We start from the raw sequence: 20,265 nt of genomic DNA, 5'->3' as shown, positions 1-20,265 counted from the left end.
GGTACACCACATCTTATTCCCATTTATAACGTAACCACCATCGACACGGTCCGCTTTGCATTTCATGCTAACAACATCAGAACCGGCTGGAAAAATAACCAAAAATGAAATAAAAATGGTAAATAAGAATATGGAGGAAATATCCTTCAAAGTAAATATGGATGAAATATAAATTGAACTTCTGACACATTCAGAATAAAAAAGCAAAACCTGAAGTTACCATTAGGTTCACTCATTGCCAATGCCCCTACATGCTCCCCACTTATTAGCTTCGAAATGAAGTACAATAAACCGTTAGTATGTTTGAGATGTGGAAAAGTACTCAAAGTAAAGATTAACAAAGAGCCGTTTCTTTTGCAGAAATTCAGTGTCATAAATGTTCACATAAATGAAAAAACGTACAGATAAGATTACCTTTTCCTTAAACTGAGCAAAAGCTAATTGTAAGAGATGTTGGTAGAAGGTAACAGCCTACAAATACTACAGTTATGATAATACCTAAAGATAAGAATGTGGCAGATATATATATATATATATATATATATATATATATATATATATATAGAGGTATATGATTGTACGCTCGACCGTACCTAAAGTTAGGTACGGTAGAGTGCCAAATCACATGGGTCCCACATTTTTGGTGGGCATCTAAACCATTCATTTGCAAGGCCCCATCATAGATAGGGTGCATACCAAAAATCAGCTCCATAGGATCATCCTAACCCATCCATTTGTGGAGGCCAAAATGGACAGACAGTGTTTGTCCACAAATCTGCCCATTTTGGCCTCTAGTTTTGGAGGGGTTAGGATGATTCAATGGTGCTGATTTTTGGTATGCACCCTATCTATGATGGGGCCTTGCAAATGAATGGTTTAGATGCCCACCAAAAATGGGGGACCCATGTGATTTGGCACTCTACCGTACCTAACTTTAGGTACGGTCGAGCGTACAATCCTTTTCCTCATATATATATATATATATATATATAGAGAGAGAGAGAGAGAAACCTGATTCAAAAATATTAGGCAAATTGGAATCCTGCCTTCTATAACTTTAAGAAGATTATGATAGTTTACAAGTTGGGAAAGATTTACTTCTAGTATCAGAAATGGTGTAGTACACTGCAGAAGTGCTTCTTTACTATCCTCAAACGAAATGTGGACCCTTAAGCTAGGATTCTTAATTCTTTACATCTCACTAAACATGGCTCTTTCAGAAGTCCATTTTTTAGTGCTTGGAGACCAATGGGAAGTTCTTGGTAAGTCCTATACTTAAATTACATTAGATATAAACCCAATGCTTTTTCCTAGAGATCACACACGTAGCCTAGAGCTGTCACCTTTATGTGATTGCCTAATTGGCACTAATTGCAAATTTCTCCGTGACAAGCTAGTCAATCCCGAAAACCCTCCTAAGATTCATACTATACAGCTTATGTAGTAATATAGAAGAAACATCAACCCATACCAAATATGGCCTGGTGATTGTTGACTTATGCGATTGAGCATCAATGCAGATGGAGTTGTCCAGCTAGAAATAAGGAAAAATATAGTCTGAAAAATTATATTCCAATCGATCTTATGGGGCATTTGGTACCGGCACAACAACTAGATGGGACGAGGTCATCTGCGGCATCATAATCGACATCTCTGAGAGGCTCACATTCAGCAGGTTTGTTTTAAAGGAACTTTACTAGGATAGTTATCTTATGATTGACCTCATCCCATTCCAAAAATAAAAAAGTAATCTTAAGACTGAATTGGTTTAGATAGAGTCGTATTCATGCGAGACCTCGCAATACATTTGTTAGAATATGTTATATTTTTATTTTGGTCATATCCCTTATACATTGTAAAGACAATATATACAGTTTCCATGATAGAGAGAAACTTCATTCTCTCCTCACCACTCTTCTTTGCTCAAACGCTAGACTCAAACATGGTATCAGAGCTTTTAGAACCGTCATAGTCTTGAGGTTACTCTTTCAAATGAAAGTTCCCAAAGTTTATTCGGGTCGTGCTTTTTTAACTGCCTGTCTTTTAATCAACTGAATGGCATCATCTGTTCCTAATGGTCACTATCCTCACCTTATTTTATTTCTTGGCATTTCTTCGTTCCCTCTTATTCATATTTTTGGGTATTTTTGCCTTGATCATCAGTTGGATTCTGGCTATGACAAGGTAGATCTCAAGCTGTCAAATATGTATTCTTGGGTTATTCTTAAAATAAGAAAGTTTATAAGTGTTTCAGTCGGAAATTGTGTTAAGTTAGATCTCAAGCTGTCCAATGTGTTTTCTTGGGTTACTCTTATAATCGAAAAGTTTATAAGTGTTCATTCCAACATTGTGTCATTGTTTTGTTTGTATTGAAGTTATCTTTTTTTTTTTAATTAGTTTCCTTCTTTTAGGATGAAAGTCATTTTTTTGATATGGACATTCCTCTATTCCTCTTCCTCTTCCCCTTCTAGTTGTTGACTCTTCTGTAATGTCAAAATTTTCAAGTCCTTCCATCGTGTAAGCTTCAAAGTCTGCTATCACACAGATTTATTTACTTTTGTCGTCCTCGCCACTCCTCTAGTTAACTGCCACACCGCCATCCACTTCAACGATTGCAGATTGAGTTTCAATAAATTTGTTACCATCTGCAACCCATGGTCCTATTGTTTCCAATGATCTTGATGCTCCAATTGCTATCTGAAAAGCCAAGTGTATCTCAAGAAAAATCCCAAGTTTCTTTCATCTAATTACTCTACTGCTCATCCCTTGCGTAAGTCCATATCCAATGCACGTATATCTTCTCCTCTTCGTTATTTTACTTCCACTCTTTATTCGTTGTCTACTCAGACAGTGTAGGAGGCCATTTCTGAAGTTGGGTGGAGGAAAGCAATGGAAGATGAGATGGATGCTCTTTATAGTAATTGGTAATTGGGAACTAGTTCCTCTTCTGCCTGGGAAATCAGTTGTTTTGCCATTGGGTTTAATACTATTACGCTCAACTTGGATGGTTCTATAGAAAGGTTGGAGGCACGCTTGTTTGCAAAGGGGTACACACAGACCTACATTATTGAGTATGTTGAAACCTTTTCTCTTGTGGCTAAGATTGCATTTGTGCATATTATTAAATCTCTTGTTGCTGATCTTTACTACCGTCTAAAACAATTAGATGTGAAGAATGCCCTCTTGCATGGTGATCTACAAGAGGAAGTGTATATGGAGCAACTTCCTGGTTTGTTGCCCAGAGGGGGTCAGGGAGTGTGTGTACACTGAAGATGGAAATAGATAGCCTTAAGTGGTCTCCCAGTGCCTGGTTTGGAAAATTTGGCGATGTTGTGCTAGAACTTGGAATGAAGAGGTACCAGTTTGGTTACTCTGCCTTTTTCGTGATTCAGAATTTGGAAGGATTATTCTAGTGGTATTGTAGATGACATAGTCGTTACGGGCTTACGGCCATTGATGTTATGTATTGGAGAGTTGAAGACACTCTTTCAGCTCAGATTTCACAACAAAGATATGAGAAAGCTTCGATATTTTCTTGGTATTGAGGTTGCCCGATCTAACAATGGGAGAAACTCTACGATTTGTGAACACGGACACGAGTGTCGCATGTCGACACGGACACGGAGTGTCGGACACGGCAAACCCCCAAACTTTAGAAACGGGGACACGGCTAAAATAGAAAGTGCATGTAATAACGATTTGTGGATATGGATTCATGTGTCCAATTTCGACATGGAAACGAGTAGTCTCAATGAGGTAAACACAATATTCAATAAAAAAACCGAATGTCACACTTGACACGGTACAAAAATATGCCCACACACCCACATTAAGTCTAACACTTCTAGCAATACAAGTAAAAGTGTCCAAAGGAATGTCGACACATGTCGACACGCGTGTCGTGTCCGACACGGCAGGACACGTGAGTCGGCAATAAATTCGGAGTGTCAGCCAAATCATAGGAGAAACTTATCTCAACGAAAGTATGTTTTAGACTTGACAAAGGAATCAGGTCTATTGGTGGCAAGGCCTATTGAAACTCCAATGGATCCAAATACTAAGCTTACTATCGAGCAAGGAGAGTTGGTTGAGGAAATGAGTAGATACTACTGTTTACGGTATCTCAAGGGAACCAGCGTGATCTAATGAATAAACCTAATGGGCACTTACAAATTACAGGGCTTACAGATGCTAATTGGATTGGATCCCCCTCTGGACGAAGATCCACTTCAATACGTTGGTATGTTCATGAAACACCGGATTGGAGGCAATCGCTTGATTTTGATAAACAACTGCAAATGTAGCTTCACTGAGATGTGGACCATGCCCAAGGGGGAATTTCCATCCCTGCCTAGTTTCCACTGATCATCAACAACACCTATCCCAATTCCTAACCTCATAATAGTACCGTATTAATTATCCCTATCCCTATATCATAATACTACCAAAATATACAATAAATATAACACTCTTAACCTCATAAAAAATGTAACTAACAGGAATTAGTGTTTCACAACCAAATACAACTCATTCAAAGTCTTACTATCTGATTACACTGTCAAGGTTCAATGCTGCCCAAAGCCACTACCCCTAAGAAGCACGGGTACTCTCCGGAGGCCCACGTACCCGTGTCGGGTGCGTATCGGGTGCGGGTGCTCTTGGGTACTCTTTGGGTGTGTACCGGGTACGCACCCGGATTTGTGTACGTATCGGGTGCGCACCCGGTTCAAATTAAATTGAAAATTACAGATTTACAATAGAGGGGCTATCCCAATTAACAAAAAGGGGGGTTGAATATATCAAAATATCTATAATATATCTATATCCTGTAATTAAAAACCTAACAACTTAGAAGTAATATTAGATTTTGGTGAAATAATATTAGATTTTGGTGATGTTATTGTTATTTGATTGTTCTCCAATTAAATTATTTGAATTCTTTAACAAAATATTTAATTTTTAATTTTTATAAATTTACAATAAAATATAAAAATATATTATATTCAGAGTACCCCCAACGTACCCGTATCCTTTTTTTTTTTAAATCACATGTCCACGTACCCATATCGTGTCGTACCCGCACCCCGTACCCGTATCCGTGCTTCATTGCACTACCCCAATCTTCAGCGGCAATCATATCTATCTACATGATATGATTGCTTGGGCTAATAATTACTCGTTAATGATAACACTTTGAGTAATATCAACAACAGACTGCCCATGGGCCTACCTAGAATGAAGAAGCTTCAGAAAAAATTGTAGCTCTATATCATATAAGCAAGCAAGCTTTGAAGGAATTTTAAAAAATTTCATTTGATTAAAAAGCAAGGTTAAATCCCTCAATAAAAGCAAAATATAAAGGCACTCAAAAGGCAAATGACCAGACTACAGTTTACATACATGAGAATAAAAATGAACAATAAATTGATATCTGACACCTAATGATACAATTAAGACGATACATGATCAATTGAAGAATATTAGTATTCTTCGGACATTGATATATAGTACCATCAGCCAACAATACAACCATATATTATGCTGAAGGTGATAAACCAGAAACATGAGGAAAGAAACCTTAGGTAAGTAGCCATTCAAAAAAAAAAGAAACAAGAAGAAGAAAAGAAACCTTAGGTAAGTACTTCTGCTTTTGATCAGGATTCCCATGCCGCACCTACAAGACCAATAATAATGCAAGTTATCAAAATCAAATATTAAATGGTTATGCAAATGAATATATGGTTTGAGATTAGCCCTTTCAATTACCAATTGATTAATGCAAAGGTTTGAATGGGCACCATAAGAAAGGCCAACAGATCCAGAAGCACGACTAATTTCTTCCATGGCAATGCAGTGGTACAAATAACCAAGACCAAGTCCTCCATACTCCTCTACATGAGCAGCATAAGTTAAATTTAGAAGAAAAGTAGAGTGACTCATTGTCACTACACACAATGAACTTTAAAGGGTATTTACAAGGTCAAGAATATCACATAAGAATTAGGAGCAAAAGAGATCTGCCAAAAGTTGTTTATGGCTGAAACAAGCTCAGCTCAAAATTGCATAAACATGCAAGAGAGAAACATGAAACCAATTAACATCATTTGTGAATTTATATCCAACCATTGGTACAAACTTTTACGATATCAGAACCATGGTTTTAAATTTCGACTGAAATCCGAAATTTCGGGTTGCGGTCGAGACCGAAACCAAATCGGCAATACCCGAAACAGTAGTTTATTTCGGCCGAAATTTCATTTATCCTGAAATTTCGTCCTAAATTTAAGGGATTTCACCCAAAAAATAGAGTTTTTTTATAATTCTTTATTATTATCCTGAAATTTCAGCTGAAATTACTGAAATTTTGGTAATTTCGGTCGAAATTCTGTACGAGTTAAAATACCCGTTAATTTGATTTCGTCGGATTTGGACCGAAATTTCAGCATCGGTTTCAGTGAGGACCGAAATGCATTCCAAAACTGAAATTTGAAACCATGATCAGTACTAGAGTTCCTAAAGAAACACCCATAATGGGCAATACCGGATGGAAAATCATGCAACAACGACAACAAGACCATAAGAGTTAAGACAAATGAGAACTCAAAACCTCAGTTTAAAAACAATATAATACCTCCATTTCTTGAAAACCAAGAGTTCCACGTATACTTCTAACTAAAGATCAACATGAAAATAGGCATTTTTAATATCCAATTAATGAGACGCCATCGCTTATTTATTCAATCAATCTAACAACACTAATGGAATTCATTTTGCCTGCTAGGGCACAGGTGTGCAAGTAGGCATATGTCTGAGAATACCCCCTTGGTACAAGATTATTTTAACCTTTCAATACTACCATCTGACTTGAACTTCAAGGTAATAGTCCATGTACAACAAATTGTTCGTTTTCCTTTTGGAAGGAGAACCTAATCCAATAAATCATTCTTGAGAAGTGAGTTATTCTTTCTCAATTGCTTTCTTAGCTTGAAATACTTAAAGAATTAATCACGTTTTTACGAATCCAATGAGAAACATTGAAAATATACAATTTGCATGACAGAAATAGAATTGGGAGTAATGGGATGTTTGGTATGTACCCGTCCCTTTCCTTTAGGAGCATCATGATTTGTACACCATCATAATTCGTAAGTAATAGATAAGGTACATCAATAGATATTAGTGGAGTGGCATACGCCTTTGGGACATAAAAAACTTAACCTCTCAATCCTACCAATCTGACTTGAACTTCAAGGTAAAAAACCCGCTACAACACATTGTTCTTTTCTCTTCTGAAAGGTGAACCAGAACTAATAATTCAATTTTAAATGCACTTATTTTTCCATTGTTGCTTTCTCCGACATGCGATACTCTTTAAGGATTTAATCACATTTAGGGAGTCGTATGAGGTGAAACATTGAAAAGATACAATCTACATGACAGAGAAATAGAACTGTGAGTAAAGGGATGTTCGTTACTTATTTAATACACTAACATAAGCAATGAAATAAGGGACAGTGATACAGAATGGCGGAGCAACATACCCCTTCAGTGCAAGATAGTCTTGAACTTCAGGGCAAAAATCCATCTACAACAAATTGTTCTTTTTCCTTATGAAAGTTGAACCAGATTATCCATCTACAACAAATTGTTCTTTTCTCTTGTGAAAGTTGAACCAGATCCAATTAGTCATTCTTGAGAAGCACAATTATTTTTCATCCGTTGCTTTCTTCCACTCGAGATGCTCTTAAGTATTTAATCACGTTTTTGGGAATTATGAGAGGAGAAACATTGAAAAGATACAATTTACATGACAGAGAAATAAAACTGTGAGTAAAGGGATGATGTTTGGTAGGTGTCATTGTCCCTTTCCTTAAAGTAACAGGAACATCAAGATTACTATACCATCATAGGTAATAGAGTAAGGTACATCGATGAAGATTAGTAGAGCAGCAGACAAAGGGAAAGAAGAACACAGATCATAAATTGTAATGTGCCAAAAGAATCATGATTAATAGATGTTAAGAGTAGAAAGTTGTATTTCTGATTGAATGACTTTATTCCTTTTTTCCTTCTCGTAGGCCTTTAGCTGTCATCATTTCAGTATGGGACACTAGGACCGGACTTAGGACTATGATCGTGATTCGTGACAGGAAGTGGGACAACAGTTAAAATGATTTAGTATGACTACTAATGGTCAAAAGGCTGATTACGAAGGTTTGTAACATGCAAAACAAAAGACAAAAAATGATGTCACAATACGTAGCGAAGAGAGAGGAAGAAACTAACACCAAGTCACACAAAAAGAAAACAGAGTGAACCAAAACCCTATGTCACAAGACTCACAACAAGAGGGAGAAGTGACCCCTAAAATCTCTTCGTACGGATATTTTATTCAATGAAAACAATTTCCAAAGGCTCCTTTGCAAAAGCCTTTTATACTAAGAAACAAAAACCCTGCTTGATCTCTACCCTTAATACAATCTAACCTCAGCCCTTTATTTTAAACATGACTCAAACTTCTCTTTGGGTGATCGAACCACTCCATATAGTTGTCGGAAGTGGCTGTTGCATCAGTCTCCCCGTCCTGAAAGAAACTCGACCTCGTATTTGAACCGTCGTCTTCAAAAGTGTCACCTTTGTAGAAAGTGAGTTGCGGAACATTGAATACATAAGAAGTGTTTAGGTGACTAGGCATGTTTACTACGCATGTTTAGTCGATAGGCGTTGTCATTAATTTTCTACATAACTTCATAAGGGCCAATCTACCGAGGAATCCACTTTCCATACATGTCTATTGGAAGTCTTTCCTATGATAGAAAATACCACAAGTTTCCAACTTCAAAACTCACCTTACTACGATGCACATCAACAATGTACATGTACTTTGCATTACTCTCCTCAATCTGAAGGCACAATTGCTCATGAATAACTTTGATTTGGTCAGCCATATACAGCCTTTCCATTGATCTACTTTAGATTTGGAATGGGATCAAGATCAAGTGAGCTATAAGGATTTCAAGTTTTAAACCATACGCCACCTCAAAGGGCCGATGATGGATAATGTGGTTTTAGGGATCATTTTAAGTGAACTCTGCTTGAGGCAATACCCTATTCCAATGATTCAGTTTGTTTCCTACTAGGCATCACAAAAGGTTACCCAAGCTGTGGTTCAACACATCTGTCTTTTCGATAATCTGAGGGGGGTAGGAACTGCTAAGGACCTGTTCGTTTGAGATTATGATAACCGATGGTGAGGCCCTAAACTGATTATTGGACTTAAAATTAATGTAATTTTAAGTCCAATAATCGGTTTAGGGCTTAGAATCGGTTGTTACAATCTCAAACAAACATGCATAAAAATAGCAATGTGTCCAACTTCCATAAGGTCCACTAGAAGTGATTAACGAACTTAGAATCCGTATCTGAAGTGACTGATTTTGGTACTCCGTGAAGTCGAACAGCCTTTTTGAAATAAAGATTAGCCACAATTGACATGTGCCATCATGGAAAACCTATCCACCACAATCATAATGGAATCCACCCTTTGAATTAGCAAAAGGCCCAATATGATGCCCATGCCGACGTCCACCCAAGGTACAGTAGGGACAGGAAAAGGAGTATAAAAGCATGCATTTGTCACCTCTGGTTTGGAGTTTTGGCAGACATGGAAGCATTCGACATACCGTGTAACATCAATTTGGACCAATAGAAATATACGGCTATTAAGGCTTAGCTATGAATCGAAAATTCAATCTTCATTAGTTCGATGTCTTATTCTTCTCAAAGAAGATGAAGAATTTGATCCGAATCTACAACAGAAATTATCTAGACAATTGGGATGGGTAGTAGGAAAAACATGAATTCCACTGCAGATTTATATGCAAAGGTTGCATAAGTATGAAGTGAGTGAACAAAACCATGCTAAAGATTAGTCACAAAATTCACATGTACAAGAAATCCAACATCACATGGAAATTACAAAAGTACTCCCAAATTATAATAATACCCACAAAAAGTATCAACTATAACAAATGCAATATATGGAATTGCTTGCAAACCATTACTAGAAAAGAAACATGTGAATGCCATTCAAAAAATAGAAAAAAGAAAAAAAAAACAAATAGATGAAAATTCTAAATTGAATACGCCACTCCACCTACTTTCATAGAATACTCCCATATCATTGTGATAATATAATTTAAAATATGAAATAAAAGTGAATAACTAGTGTATCCAGAGACCTTGGTTTTTGTGTTTGATGAAGTCATATCACAGCAGGGCACCTCTACATAGAAAGATGCAAATGACACCTCATGCCACTTGGCATGTCAACTTAAAATTTCCATTTCTGGACACATGGAAATAAAAATATCTAAGTGTGGGACACCTTTAGTACAGTGTGTAACTCAATTATAAATACATATGTTTAAGAGTAATTACAACTATTATAAGGGAAACACACCATCCTCCCCCTCTATTGTTTTTTAGTCGCAATAGAAATGATGTTCCTCTCTCCTTGTCACTCCCTTTCGTTTTTTTTTCTTTTGTTTCATGTTGGGCCCTCTATTTCTCTCTTTACAAAATTGCTACTTGGAATTGGAAATCGATCTAAAGAGAAGAAAAAAAAAGTCAAGAGTTGTTATATCAAAACATTATATTGCTTTAAATGGAAATAGTTTAATTTATTAATACAAGCATATTCGATATTCATTAAATAAGGTTCATATCATTTTTTAAGTTTTATTTTATTTTCACATTTCCCTTTTTTAATCGTTTTCTCCATTTTCCTAAAATCCTTTAATTAACATTTGTCAAATGTGTCCCCATGCCAGGTTTTTATTAGGTTGCCATACTAAACACTTGGGAACACTTTGACAATTGGAACCCATGCCAACTACCCATAAAAGAACTATGAAGAATGAATAACCACATACAAGAATACACAGAAAGATATAATGGTTAAATGTCAATACCTATTTAATGGCTGGCTTTACCTGGTGCAGTAATACCATGCAGGTTGAAATCACCCATCAGCTTCCATAAGTTCACATCCTGCAAAATGTTATTAAACGAATGTCACAATTCAATATTTAGATAGAACTATATATACCATTCAAAAAAAAGATTGAACTATATAAGCCGGATCTACCAGAATACAACCTTAGGAAAATGGTTTGTAATGTCAACCATTGCGGCATGAGGAGCAATACTTTCTTGTGCAAACTGTGAGACACTTTCTTTAAACTGAAAACAATCATAAAATCCAACATTTAAACAGAATTCTTTTACTAAATTGTGATAGAAAACAGAATCCGCATTGAATGAAGATATGCACACTAAAAATTCTTGAAGCAAAACTAAATGTTGAATAATTTCTCAAACCAAAGGAAGAAGGCATCATCAAGAACAACAAGTAAAGCAAATTTGAGATCCTAGCAAGATGTCTTAAACAGACTTAAACAGAACATAAAACACAAAATTTTGTCATTCTACATGCCACCTTTCAGGTCACAAGAAACTCCCAAAGCTAAAACTTGAAAGTCTGACACTTAGAGCTTTGCTAGACAATTGTGTCTGTCTTGAACATCAAGAATCAGCATTCCTCTTCCATTCAGTTGAAAAAATATGTTATGTAATGATAGAAGCAGATCATTGTCATGAAGGTGGCTCCATAAATATCTTATATCGAAAGATTACCAGCTATTCCTCACGAATTCATTATATAGACAAAGTACCCATGTTGGATGCTTACTTCCGGGGTTTATTTTTCAGTTTTTTTCTCAATTACACTGACATAAGTTTACATTTATCATATGGTTTGGGTTATACCATCCTAATAGTTAGCGTTCCCTCTATGGACATAAGCGGTTAAAATAAAATGTAGAGTGGGTTTCACTCCCATTGCATATAAGTGTGTTGCTCCAAATCAGCCCAATCACCTTTCCATGAATGGCTGAGATTAGTATTATTGAGAAAATCAGTCAGGCAAAACCGATCCGATCGTGCACGAAGAAACGAAAAAGTAGAAGGATAATGAACACCGAGATTTTACGTGGTTCGGTCAAGATGCCTACATCCACGGGCGAGAACACAATCTTCACTATGAGATATCAAAATACAAGGATTACAACGGATTAATACAAAACCCGTAAACCTGCAACCCTTTCCTTGTCCCCTCAACCAAGACCGTACACAAGAGAAACCCAAAAAATAACGAGGAAAAATCCAAGAGAAAATCCCAAGAAGAAGCACTCTTCTCCCTCCCCATCTCTATTCCTCTCTCTTGTATTCTCTTGGCATGCACCCCACAAAGAGCCTCCCACCCCAAGAGAAACAAGTTCTCTCCTTTTTATAAGCCTGGCTTTTTTAGAAAACTTATAAAAACTTCCTTCTTTTGTTTCCCACCACAACTAGGTTGCCTAATTAGTTTAGGCAAGAAGGCAACTTTCCCAACAATCTCTATCACGGCTTGTTTCCCAGCCACATGAAGATTTTCCGTTGATGTCGTCACTGGTCTGTTATCGCCACAAACCACAATTGGCCTTCTGAAGTACCAGCTACACACCATCGAATCATCCTGGTTTTGACTCCACCTGATTCGATCAACAAGGCCAATGCACATGTGTACCTGCCAACCCGTTGACTCAGCCAGTCAACCCTGGAGAGGGATCTCGTTCCATCCTCTCCATTTCAAGTATCGTCACCTCCTCACCATCATCTGCAACTAGGGGTGCAACTTGGGCCGGGCTCAACCCAAATCCGACGGGTTTAACCCAATTTGTGCTCGGGTTGGGAAAAGCGAACCCGATTTAATTTCGGGTTGGGATAGGGTTGAGGCCTTGGCAACTCGAACCCGACCTCCGTCCTCTAATTTTTTTGATGATTTTCTTAGGATTATGTTTTTCTCCTTGTATTTTTCTGTTGGACCTAGATGAACTCGAACCCAACCCGACTCAAACCGAACCCAAACCGACCCGATTTGGAGGTGGGTTGGGTTAAGGTTGAGCATCCTCAACCCAAGGTTTGGGTTGGGTCGAGTTAGGGTTGAGGGCATGCTGGCTCGGGCTGGGTTAGGGTTGGCCTCAACCCGACCCAATCCGACCCGAGTTGCACCCCTATCTGCAACTTAGATACTCATCTCTGCACCAACTGCGAAAGAGACACTTCGTGTGCATGTGCCACTCCATTTCCAACTCGGGAAGACTTGTCATTGTGTCCCTAACCAAATGATATATTCCAATACACTCGGTATCCGTCATCTTCTCTCGTTCTCATCCTTCTCTTCAACGCTTTAGCTAGGCCCTGTTGAACAGGGATGTCCTTCACCGTCATCTGTCATAGGGCGAAACTAACATTTCCGTTAAACTTGTCTGTGTTAAATTGCGTAGAAACAGATTGTACCGTCATCTCGGACAATCTTTCTACCACCAATGAGCACTCGAACCGCGATCCAACCACGACACCCATGATCGCTCCAACTATAGCCCAACGACGATCACTCCAACCTAAGATCTAATACCACTTGTTGAGAAAATTCGTCAGGCAAAACCGATCTGATCATTCACAAGTAAACGGAAAAGTAAAAGGATAAGCGCAAGCCACAAGATGAGCACGAACTGAGATTTTACGTAGTTCGACCAAGATGCCTACATCCATGTGTGAGAACGCTATCTTCACTATGAGAAATCAAAATACAAGGATTACAACAGATTAACACAAAACCCCTACCAGCAACCCTTTCCTTCTCCTCTCAACCAATACCGTACACAAGAGAAACCCGAGGAAATGCCCAAGAGAAAAACCCAAGAAGAAGCACTCTTCTCTCTCCCTTTCTCTATTCCTCTCTCATTTTCTCTCTCTCTCTCTATTGTCTCCTCTTTGCAGCCACCACACAAAGAGCCTCCCACCCCAAGAGAAACATGCTTTCTCTCCTTTTTATAAACCTAGGCTGTTTTAGAAAACCTAGAAAAACTTTTCCCTTTTGTTTCCACCACAACTAGGTTGCCTAATTAGTTTAGGAAACAAGGCAATTTTCCCAACAAGTATAACTTAAAATCAGGTTTTTTAAATTCATCCATTCACTTTTTTTGTGAATGGACTAATTTCCAGCTACACATTTAGTCGCGATAGAGGTGAACCATCCTCTAAAATATACTTCCGAATCCAGAACCCTATATTTGAGAGTTTGTCAAGTTAAATTCTTCATACCCATATTTGATTCCAACATTGCACTCGAAACCGCCCTTTTTTCTTTGATTCACTTTTCTAATGGGCTGTTAGAGGCCCTTACAATTCTCAAAAACAACAACAAACAGCAATCCTAAAAGTGGAAAAAAATAGAAAGGAGCCACTATATATTTGTTTACCATTGTCTTAAACTACATATGGCACTTTATGGTGTTTATCTGGTAGTCCATCACTTATCTATTTCATTACCTCCCTCTCGGTCCAGATCAGACGAGTAACAAGAAAACAAAAGGAGATAAGAATTACCTGTTTTTGGGTGTCATCAAAGAGGAAAGATGTTGAGAAATGGTAGTGACTCGGCTTTCGTAAGAGGGCGGACATAGACCTCATTGCAAATAATCTCTGCATCTCTCTGCACTGTTGATTTGCTCTCACTTTAGGGCTAGTCGGAGAAGATGACTGCGATCTAGGATTTGCGATTTAGGGTTTGAAGAGAGGGAGAGGATGAATGCGATTGAGGGTTTGTAGAGATTGTGATCCAAAAACTATACTTGGATGATGTACTTTGAGATTCTGATAGGCAATCAAAGAAGGAAAAAAAAAACACAAATTCTTAAAGGGCAATGATAAATTCGCCCCCTTCTATTACCATATTCACCCCTAATTTTCAAAATGGACTGTACAGCCCACACCATAGGATGATCCAAACCGTCCATTTGATGGGCCACAATGTAAATAGGTTGTGCCCCAAATATCATTTCCATAGGATGATCTTCGCCTTCCGATCTATAGAGAACTCCATATAATCAAACCTCTATAGATTGGAGGGCTAGGATTATCCTATGGAAATGATTTTTGGGGCCCAACCTATTTAGTATTTACGTTGTGGCACATCAAATGGACGGTTTGGATCATCCTGTGGTGTGTACAGTCCATTTTTTTAATTATGGGGGTGAATATCGTAATAGAAGGGGGCGAATTTATCATTGCCCATTCTTAAATTCCATTGAACACAACTCTCTATATTTGGATGATGTAATTTTTTGACCATTCGTGGCAACTCTCACGTGGAGCATTAACTACTTCTTGATAAGATTATTTGATAAAGATTTATCAATCCAACAAACTCCAGTACATTTTCCAAAACAGTCCATAACTATGAAATTATCTCTCTGCCATGTCATCCCCCACTTGTCCCATGCATTTGTGCCCCCACATTCCAAAACCCGCCACTTGGCTTAGGCCCACCAATGCCACGATCCACCTGGATCAGAGGGAGAAGATGAATGCAATTTTGGGTTTGCGATTTATGTTGGAATGGGGAGTCGTGGAGAATTGTGCCAAATAGGTTTATCGGAATATTGAGATGATATTAGCACTACCATGTTTAATAATTGCACAAAGTCTGCTTGTCTTTTTGTGTTAATTCGGCTTGCCAGTGCTTTGGAGTAGGGGTGGAAGAATCGGTTCGGTTCAGTTCCAAATTTAAGTGGTTCAGTTCCGGTTCAGTTGTTTGGGAACCAATTGCAACCGGTTCGGTTCTGTGTTTGGGATCCTAGAACCGAGAACCGAGAGTGTTGGCATCCCCCCAGCAGATAAAATCAGCCCCCCTCCCCATAACAGTTCCATAAGAATGGTTTACTACTATTTGAGGATAAATTCACCCCCATTTAATGTTTTTCTTTGCCTCTTTAAGTTTTAAATTTAACGTTTTTGGTTGCCTTTTAAACTTAACGTTTTTTGTTGTCAATAAATGGTAAAAAGCTATAAAATAAAGGATGGGTAAAGCCAGAACAGAACCAAACCGAACTGATAAAGTTCAGTTCTAGTTCGGTTTGGTTCCAAAGATAAGTGGTTCTGTTCTGGTAGACCCCAGAACCAAACCGAACCATGTCCCCCCTACTTTTGAGGAACTGTAATAACCTAATATATTATTAAAACTTGGTGATGCCAATATCAATAGACTTACATATTGGGAGGGAAGGTAAGAAAACACCAAACAGAATCACTGCTTCAATGGAGAAGATGGTAAAAGTACATGATATTTACTTGAATTCTTACTTCAATGGAGAAGATGGTAAAATTATGGACTATATGGTTTACGCCACATAAAACTCTCTGTTAAAAAGTTCATTAACGGTATACATATAATTTGAATCTTGTTAAAAAGATTACTAACTGTGCAAATAGTTCCAATCTTGTTAAAAAGATTATGGATTAGTTTGAATGTTGTTAAAAAGATTATAACTGTCTAAAAATTCCCTTGAAATCGATAACTTGTATCATCTTTCCTTTTGACTCTATTCGAGAAACACTTTGAAAACGGTGGCCAACATTGTAAATTGTTAACAAAGAACCAAGCATTCAATTATGGAACCTCAAAGCTGCTAATCACACTGAAATCTATACTACTAGCCTCAATGAGAAGATTTAAAAGAGAGGTGTTGAAGGGTGGCCCGGACAAAGATCTCATCACATGGGGCAAAAACCATGCAGAGATGCTTGATCAAAAGGTTAAGATGAGAGACAACAAGGCCACAACCAAGTCCACTTTGTCTCTCACAAACAAGATGTGCCCGTTGTTTTATTTTTCTGTTTTGTGAAGATAAAAGTTGCTGATTTTAAAGCCAACAATCAAGAACACATAGGCAACAAAAGAAGGGGAAAAGTTGGATGGTCTGTTAGCTCCATTGCAGAAGGCATTTTGGTCTCTTGCATGTGACAGCACCCACATATGAATGAAGACAAAATCTCATGAATTTTAGCGTCCAACACAGGCTCACTTGTCAACTAATTTTGTCCTCATGAATTCATTCATGAGGTGCATGAGGTGGTTGCTGTCACATGCAACAGACCATCTGCTAAATGCCTTCTGACATGGACTCTAGTAAATCCCTTTTTTAATTTAACTTAAAAATTTTGAATAAAAATTTGTTCAAAGCAACCGGTTGAGAAAGTTATACAGGATGCCGATAATGACATGTTTGTTAGACGTTTTCTAAACTTTGGACTTTCCAAAGTTTGAGTTTCCTTTAGTTAGGCAAACTAGAGCATAGTTTCCATGTTCTAGATTTGCTAATGTTAGTGAGGCTTTGCATATTAAGCAATCTTTCTTTCCTATGGGTTGAATCCTCAAGTTTAGAAATGCTTGGAGAATGACAGTTAACTCAAATTACACTTCACAACTGTTACGAAAAATATGATGCAGAGAAACAGACCATAAAAAATTATGTGCAAAGAAGTTTGAAGAATCCTGTTGGGAAAGTTGCCTTATTTCCCACCCACTGAGTGTTGCTTGGTTGGGAAGGCAAAGGCATTAAATTAGAAACTTCTATTTTGAGGTGTTTTGGGAAAAACCCTAAGATGCAAAGAGGGTTGTTTTCTCTTAGTGTGAGAACGTGCAAAAGAGAGAGAGAGAAAAAAAGGAGAGGTCTTTTGGGGTGTCGGCTGCCAAAAGGAAGAGAGAGGGAGAGAAGAAGAAGAAAAATAATAGAGGGTTTTCTCTTTAGGTTTTCTTCTTGGGTTATTCTCTTGGGTTTCTCTTGGGGTTTTCTCTCGGGTTTCTCTTAGCGTACGATCTTGGGTTTGGGAAGCAAGGAAAGGGTTGCAGATTTTGGGTTTGGGTTTAATCCATTGTAATCCTTGTATATTGTTTTTCTCATAGTGGAAGATTGTGTTTCTCACTTGTGGAGTAGGCTTGGCCGAACCACGTAAAATCTTGGTGTTCATCTTGTGGCTTGTTTGTTTATTTTATCTTTTCCGTTTAATTTGTGCACGATCGGATCGGATTGCCCGACAGATTTTTTCAACAAGTGGTATCAGAGCTCAGGTAGAGCGATCGTCGAGGCCGAGTGGAGTGATCGTGGGTGTTGTGGTTTGATCGTGGTTAGAGAGCGATTTTTTGGGTAGAAAGATTCTTGTTCGAGGTGGAGCGCTACACCGAGAAGTGTGAAGTAATCTGAGATGGCGGTAAAATCGAGTTCTACCCAGTTCAATATTGACAGATTTGGCGGAAAGGGCAGTTTCACCCTATGACAGATGAGGGTGAAGGACATCCTAATTCAACAGGGCTTGGCTAAGGCGTTGAAGGGAAATGATGGGAAGCCATAGAAGATAACGGGTGCCGAGTGGGAAGACATAGAGTCGAAGGCAGTCAGCACGATTTGACTATGTCTTGCAGATATCGTTATGTTTAACGTTATGGAAGAAGAAGATGCGCCTAAATTATGGGAGAAGTTGGAAAAGCTTTATATGTCAAAAAGCTTGGCAAACCGGTTGAATCTGAAGCGGCAATTGTACGGGCTGAAGATGTAAGAGAGTGAGGATCTTCTGGAACACATTACGGGGTTCAACGGGCTTGTGGATCAGCTCCACAAGGTTGACGAAAAGTTGAAGGAAGAAGATAAGGCCCTATTACTTCTTACTTCACTTCCTGATTCGGATGACAACCTGGTAACGACTTTATTGTATGGTAAGGATACGATAAAGTTGGAGGAAGTTACGGTGTCGCTTTTATCGAATGAGATGCGGAAGAAACCTGTTCTTGGTGTAAATGAAGAACAAGGGTTGGTTGTTCATGGTGGGAATCAAAGAGGAAGGTCGTTTGACAGGGGATCAGGAAAAGACAGGTCAAGATCCAGGGTCGGCGGGAAGGGCGTGCAATGTTACCGTTACAAGGAATATGGTCATATCAAGCGGGATTGTCCAAAGTGAGCTGACCAGGTGGGCAATGGTTCTATGAATACTGTGGTGGCGGTAACAGATGAATAGAGCGAAGGGTTTGGAGACATTCTCACAGTCTCCGCAGGTAATTACACTTCTCCTTATGATGAGTTGATTTTAGATTCAGGGTGCTCTGTTCATATATGCTCCAGGAGGGAATATTTTGATACGTTCAAGGAGACAAGGGCCGGTGTAGTGTCCTTGGGTGATGGGTCTACTTGTGACGTCACGGGAGTTGGGACAGTGAAGATCAAGATGTTCGATGGAGTGGTTCGTACTTTGGGTGGTTTTGCGTATGTCCCAAAGATACGGAGGAATCTAGTATCTCTTGGCCGCTTTGACTCCAGGGGTTGTAGGTTTTCAGCTGCAGGTGGAGCCATGAAAATCACAAGCGGTTGTATGGTTCTGCTGAAAGGCGAGAAGTGTGGCGGATTGTATCGTCTGGTTGGGGACACGGTGACTAGTGTTCCTAAGATCTCGATGGCTAGATGGAAACAGGGAAATGGTGTGCGCACATGTAAGGTCTCTTTCGCAGTTGGTGCAGAGACGGATTTTCAGGTTGCAGACGATGGTGAGAGGATGACAGTACCTGTGTTGGGGAAGATGGATCGAGATCCCTCTCCAAGGTTGACTAGGTGAGTTAACGGGTTGGCAGCTACACATGTGCATTGGCCGTGTTGATCGAATCAGGAGGAGTCAGAACCAAGGTGATTCGAGGGTGTGTAGCTGGTACTTCAAAAGGCCAATGACGGTTTGCAGTGATAGCGGACCGGTAACGACATCAACGTGACTGGAAAATAAGCCAATGTGGAGATTGTTGGGAAAGTTGCCTTATTTCCCACCCACCGAGTGTTGCTTGGGTGGGAAGGCAAAGGCATTAAATTAGAAACTTCTATTTTGAGGTGTTTTGGAAAAAACTCTAAGATGCAAATAGGGTTGTTTTCTCTTAGTGTGAGAACGTGCAAAAGAGAGAGAGAAAAAAAAGGAGAGGTCTTTTAGTGTGTCGGCCAAAAGGAAGAGAGAGGGAAAGAAGAAAAAGAAGAATAATATAGGGTTTTCTCTTTGGGTTTTCTTCTTGGGTTATTCTCTTGGGTTTCTCTTGGGGTTTTCTCTTGGGTTTCTCTTGGCGTACGATCTTGGGTTTGGGAAGCAAGGAAAGGGTTGCGCGTTTTGGGTTTGGGTTTAATCCATTGTAATCCTTGTATATTGTTTTTCTCATAGTGGAAGATCATGTTTCTCACCCGTGGAGTTCGCTTGGCCAAACCACGTAAAATCTTGGTGTTCATCTTGCGGCTTGTCTGTTTATTTTATCTTTTCCGTTTAATTTGTGCACGATCGGATCGGATTGCCTGACAA

The 20,265-nt window shown here is 38.7% G+C and overlaps 1 protein-coding gene across 4 annotated transcripts in view; it reads right to left on the bottom strand.

The window, feature by feature from the left end:
- IVD (isovaleryl-CoA-dehydrogenase) overlaps window positions 1-14,755 on the bottom strand; it is a 61,664-nt gene extending 46,909 nt beyond the window's left edge. The window contains exons 1-8 of one of the 4 annotated variants that reach the window (XM_077383374.1): window positions 14,494-14,755; window positions 11,161-11,244; window positions 10,995-11,052; window positions 5,767-5,891; window positions 5,630-5,674; window positions 415-471; window positions 221-269; window positions 1-86 (exon numbers count right to left, since the gene is read on the bottom strand). The exon at window positions 1-86 is cut by the window's left edge and continues 24 nt beyond it. In XM_077383374.1, the coding sequence (XP_077239489.1) occupies window positions 1-86; window positions 221-269; window positions 415-471; window positions 5,630-5,674; window positions 5,767-5,891; window positions 10,995-11,052; window positions 11,161-11,244; window positions 14,494-14,595 (606 nt within the window). In that variant the 5' untranslated portion in view covers window positions 14,596-14,755. Of the gene's footprint in view, window positions 87-220; window positions 270-414; window positions 472-5,629; window positions 5,675-5,766; window positions 5,892-10,973; window positions 11,053-11,160; window positions 11,245-14,493 lie in introns of those variants that run through there. The other 3 variants (XM_077383375.1, XM_077383377.1, XM_077383376.1) reach the window with 3 other exon arrangements.
- Between the last annotated feature and the right edge of the window lie 5,510 nt (window positions 14,756-20,265).

This window comes from Tasmannia lanceolata, unplaced genomic scaffold (assembly GCF_043159265.1).
Source record: "Tasmannia lanceolata isolate RefF3 unplaced genomic scaffold, GAP_Taslan_0.1 ptg000006l, whole genome shotgun sequence".
Lineage (NCBI taxonomy): Eukaryota > Viridiplantae > Streptophyta > Magnoliopsida > Canellales > Winteraceae > Tasmannia > Tasmannia lanceolata.
The sequence above is the reverse complement of the archived record's forward strand: the minus strand, read 5'-3'. Positions and strand labels throughout refer to the sequence as shown.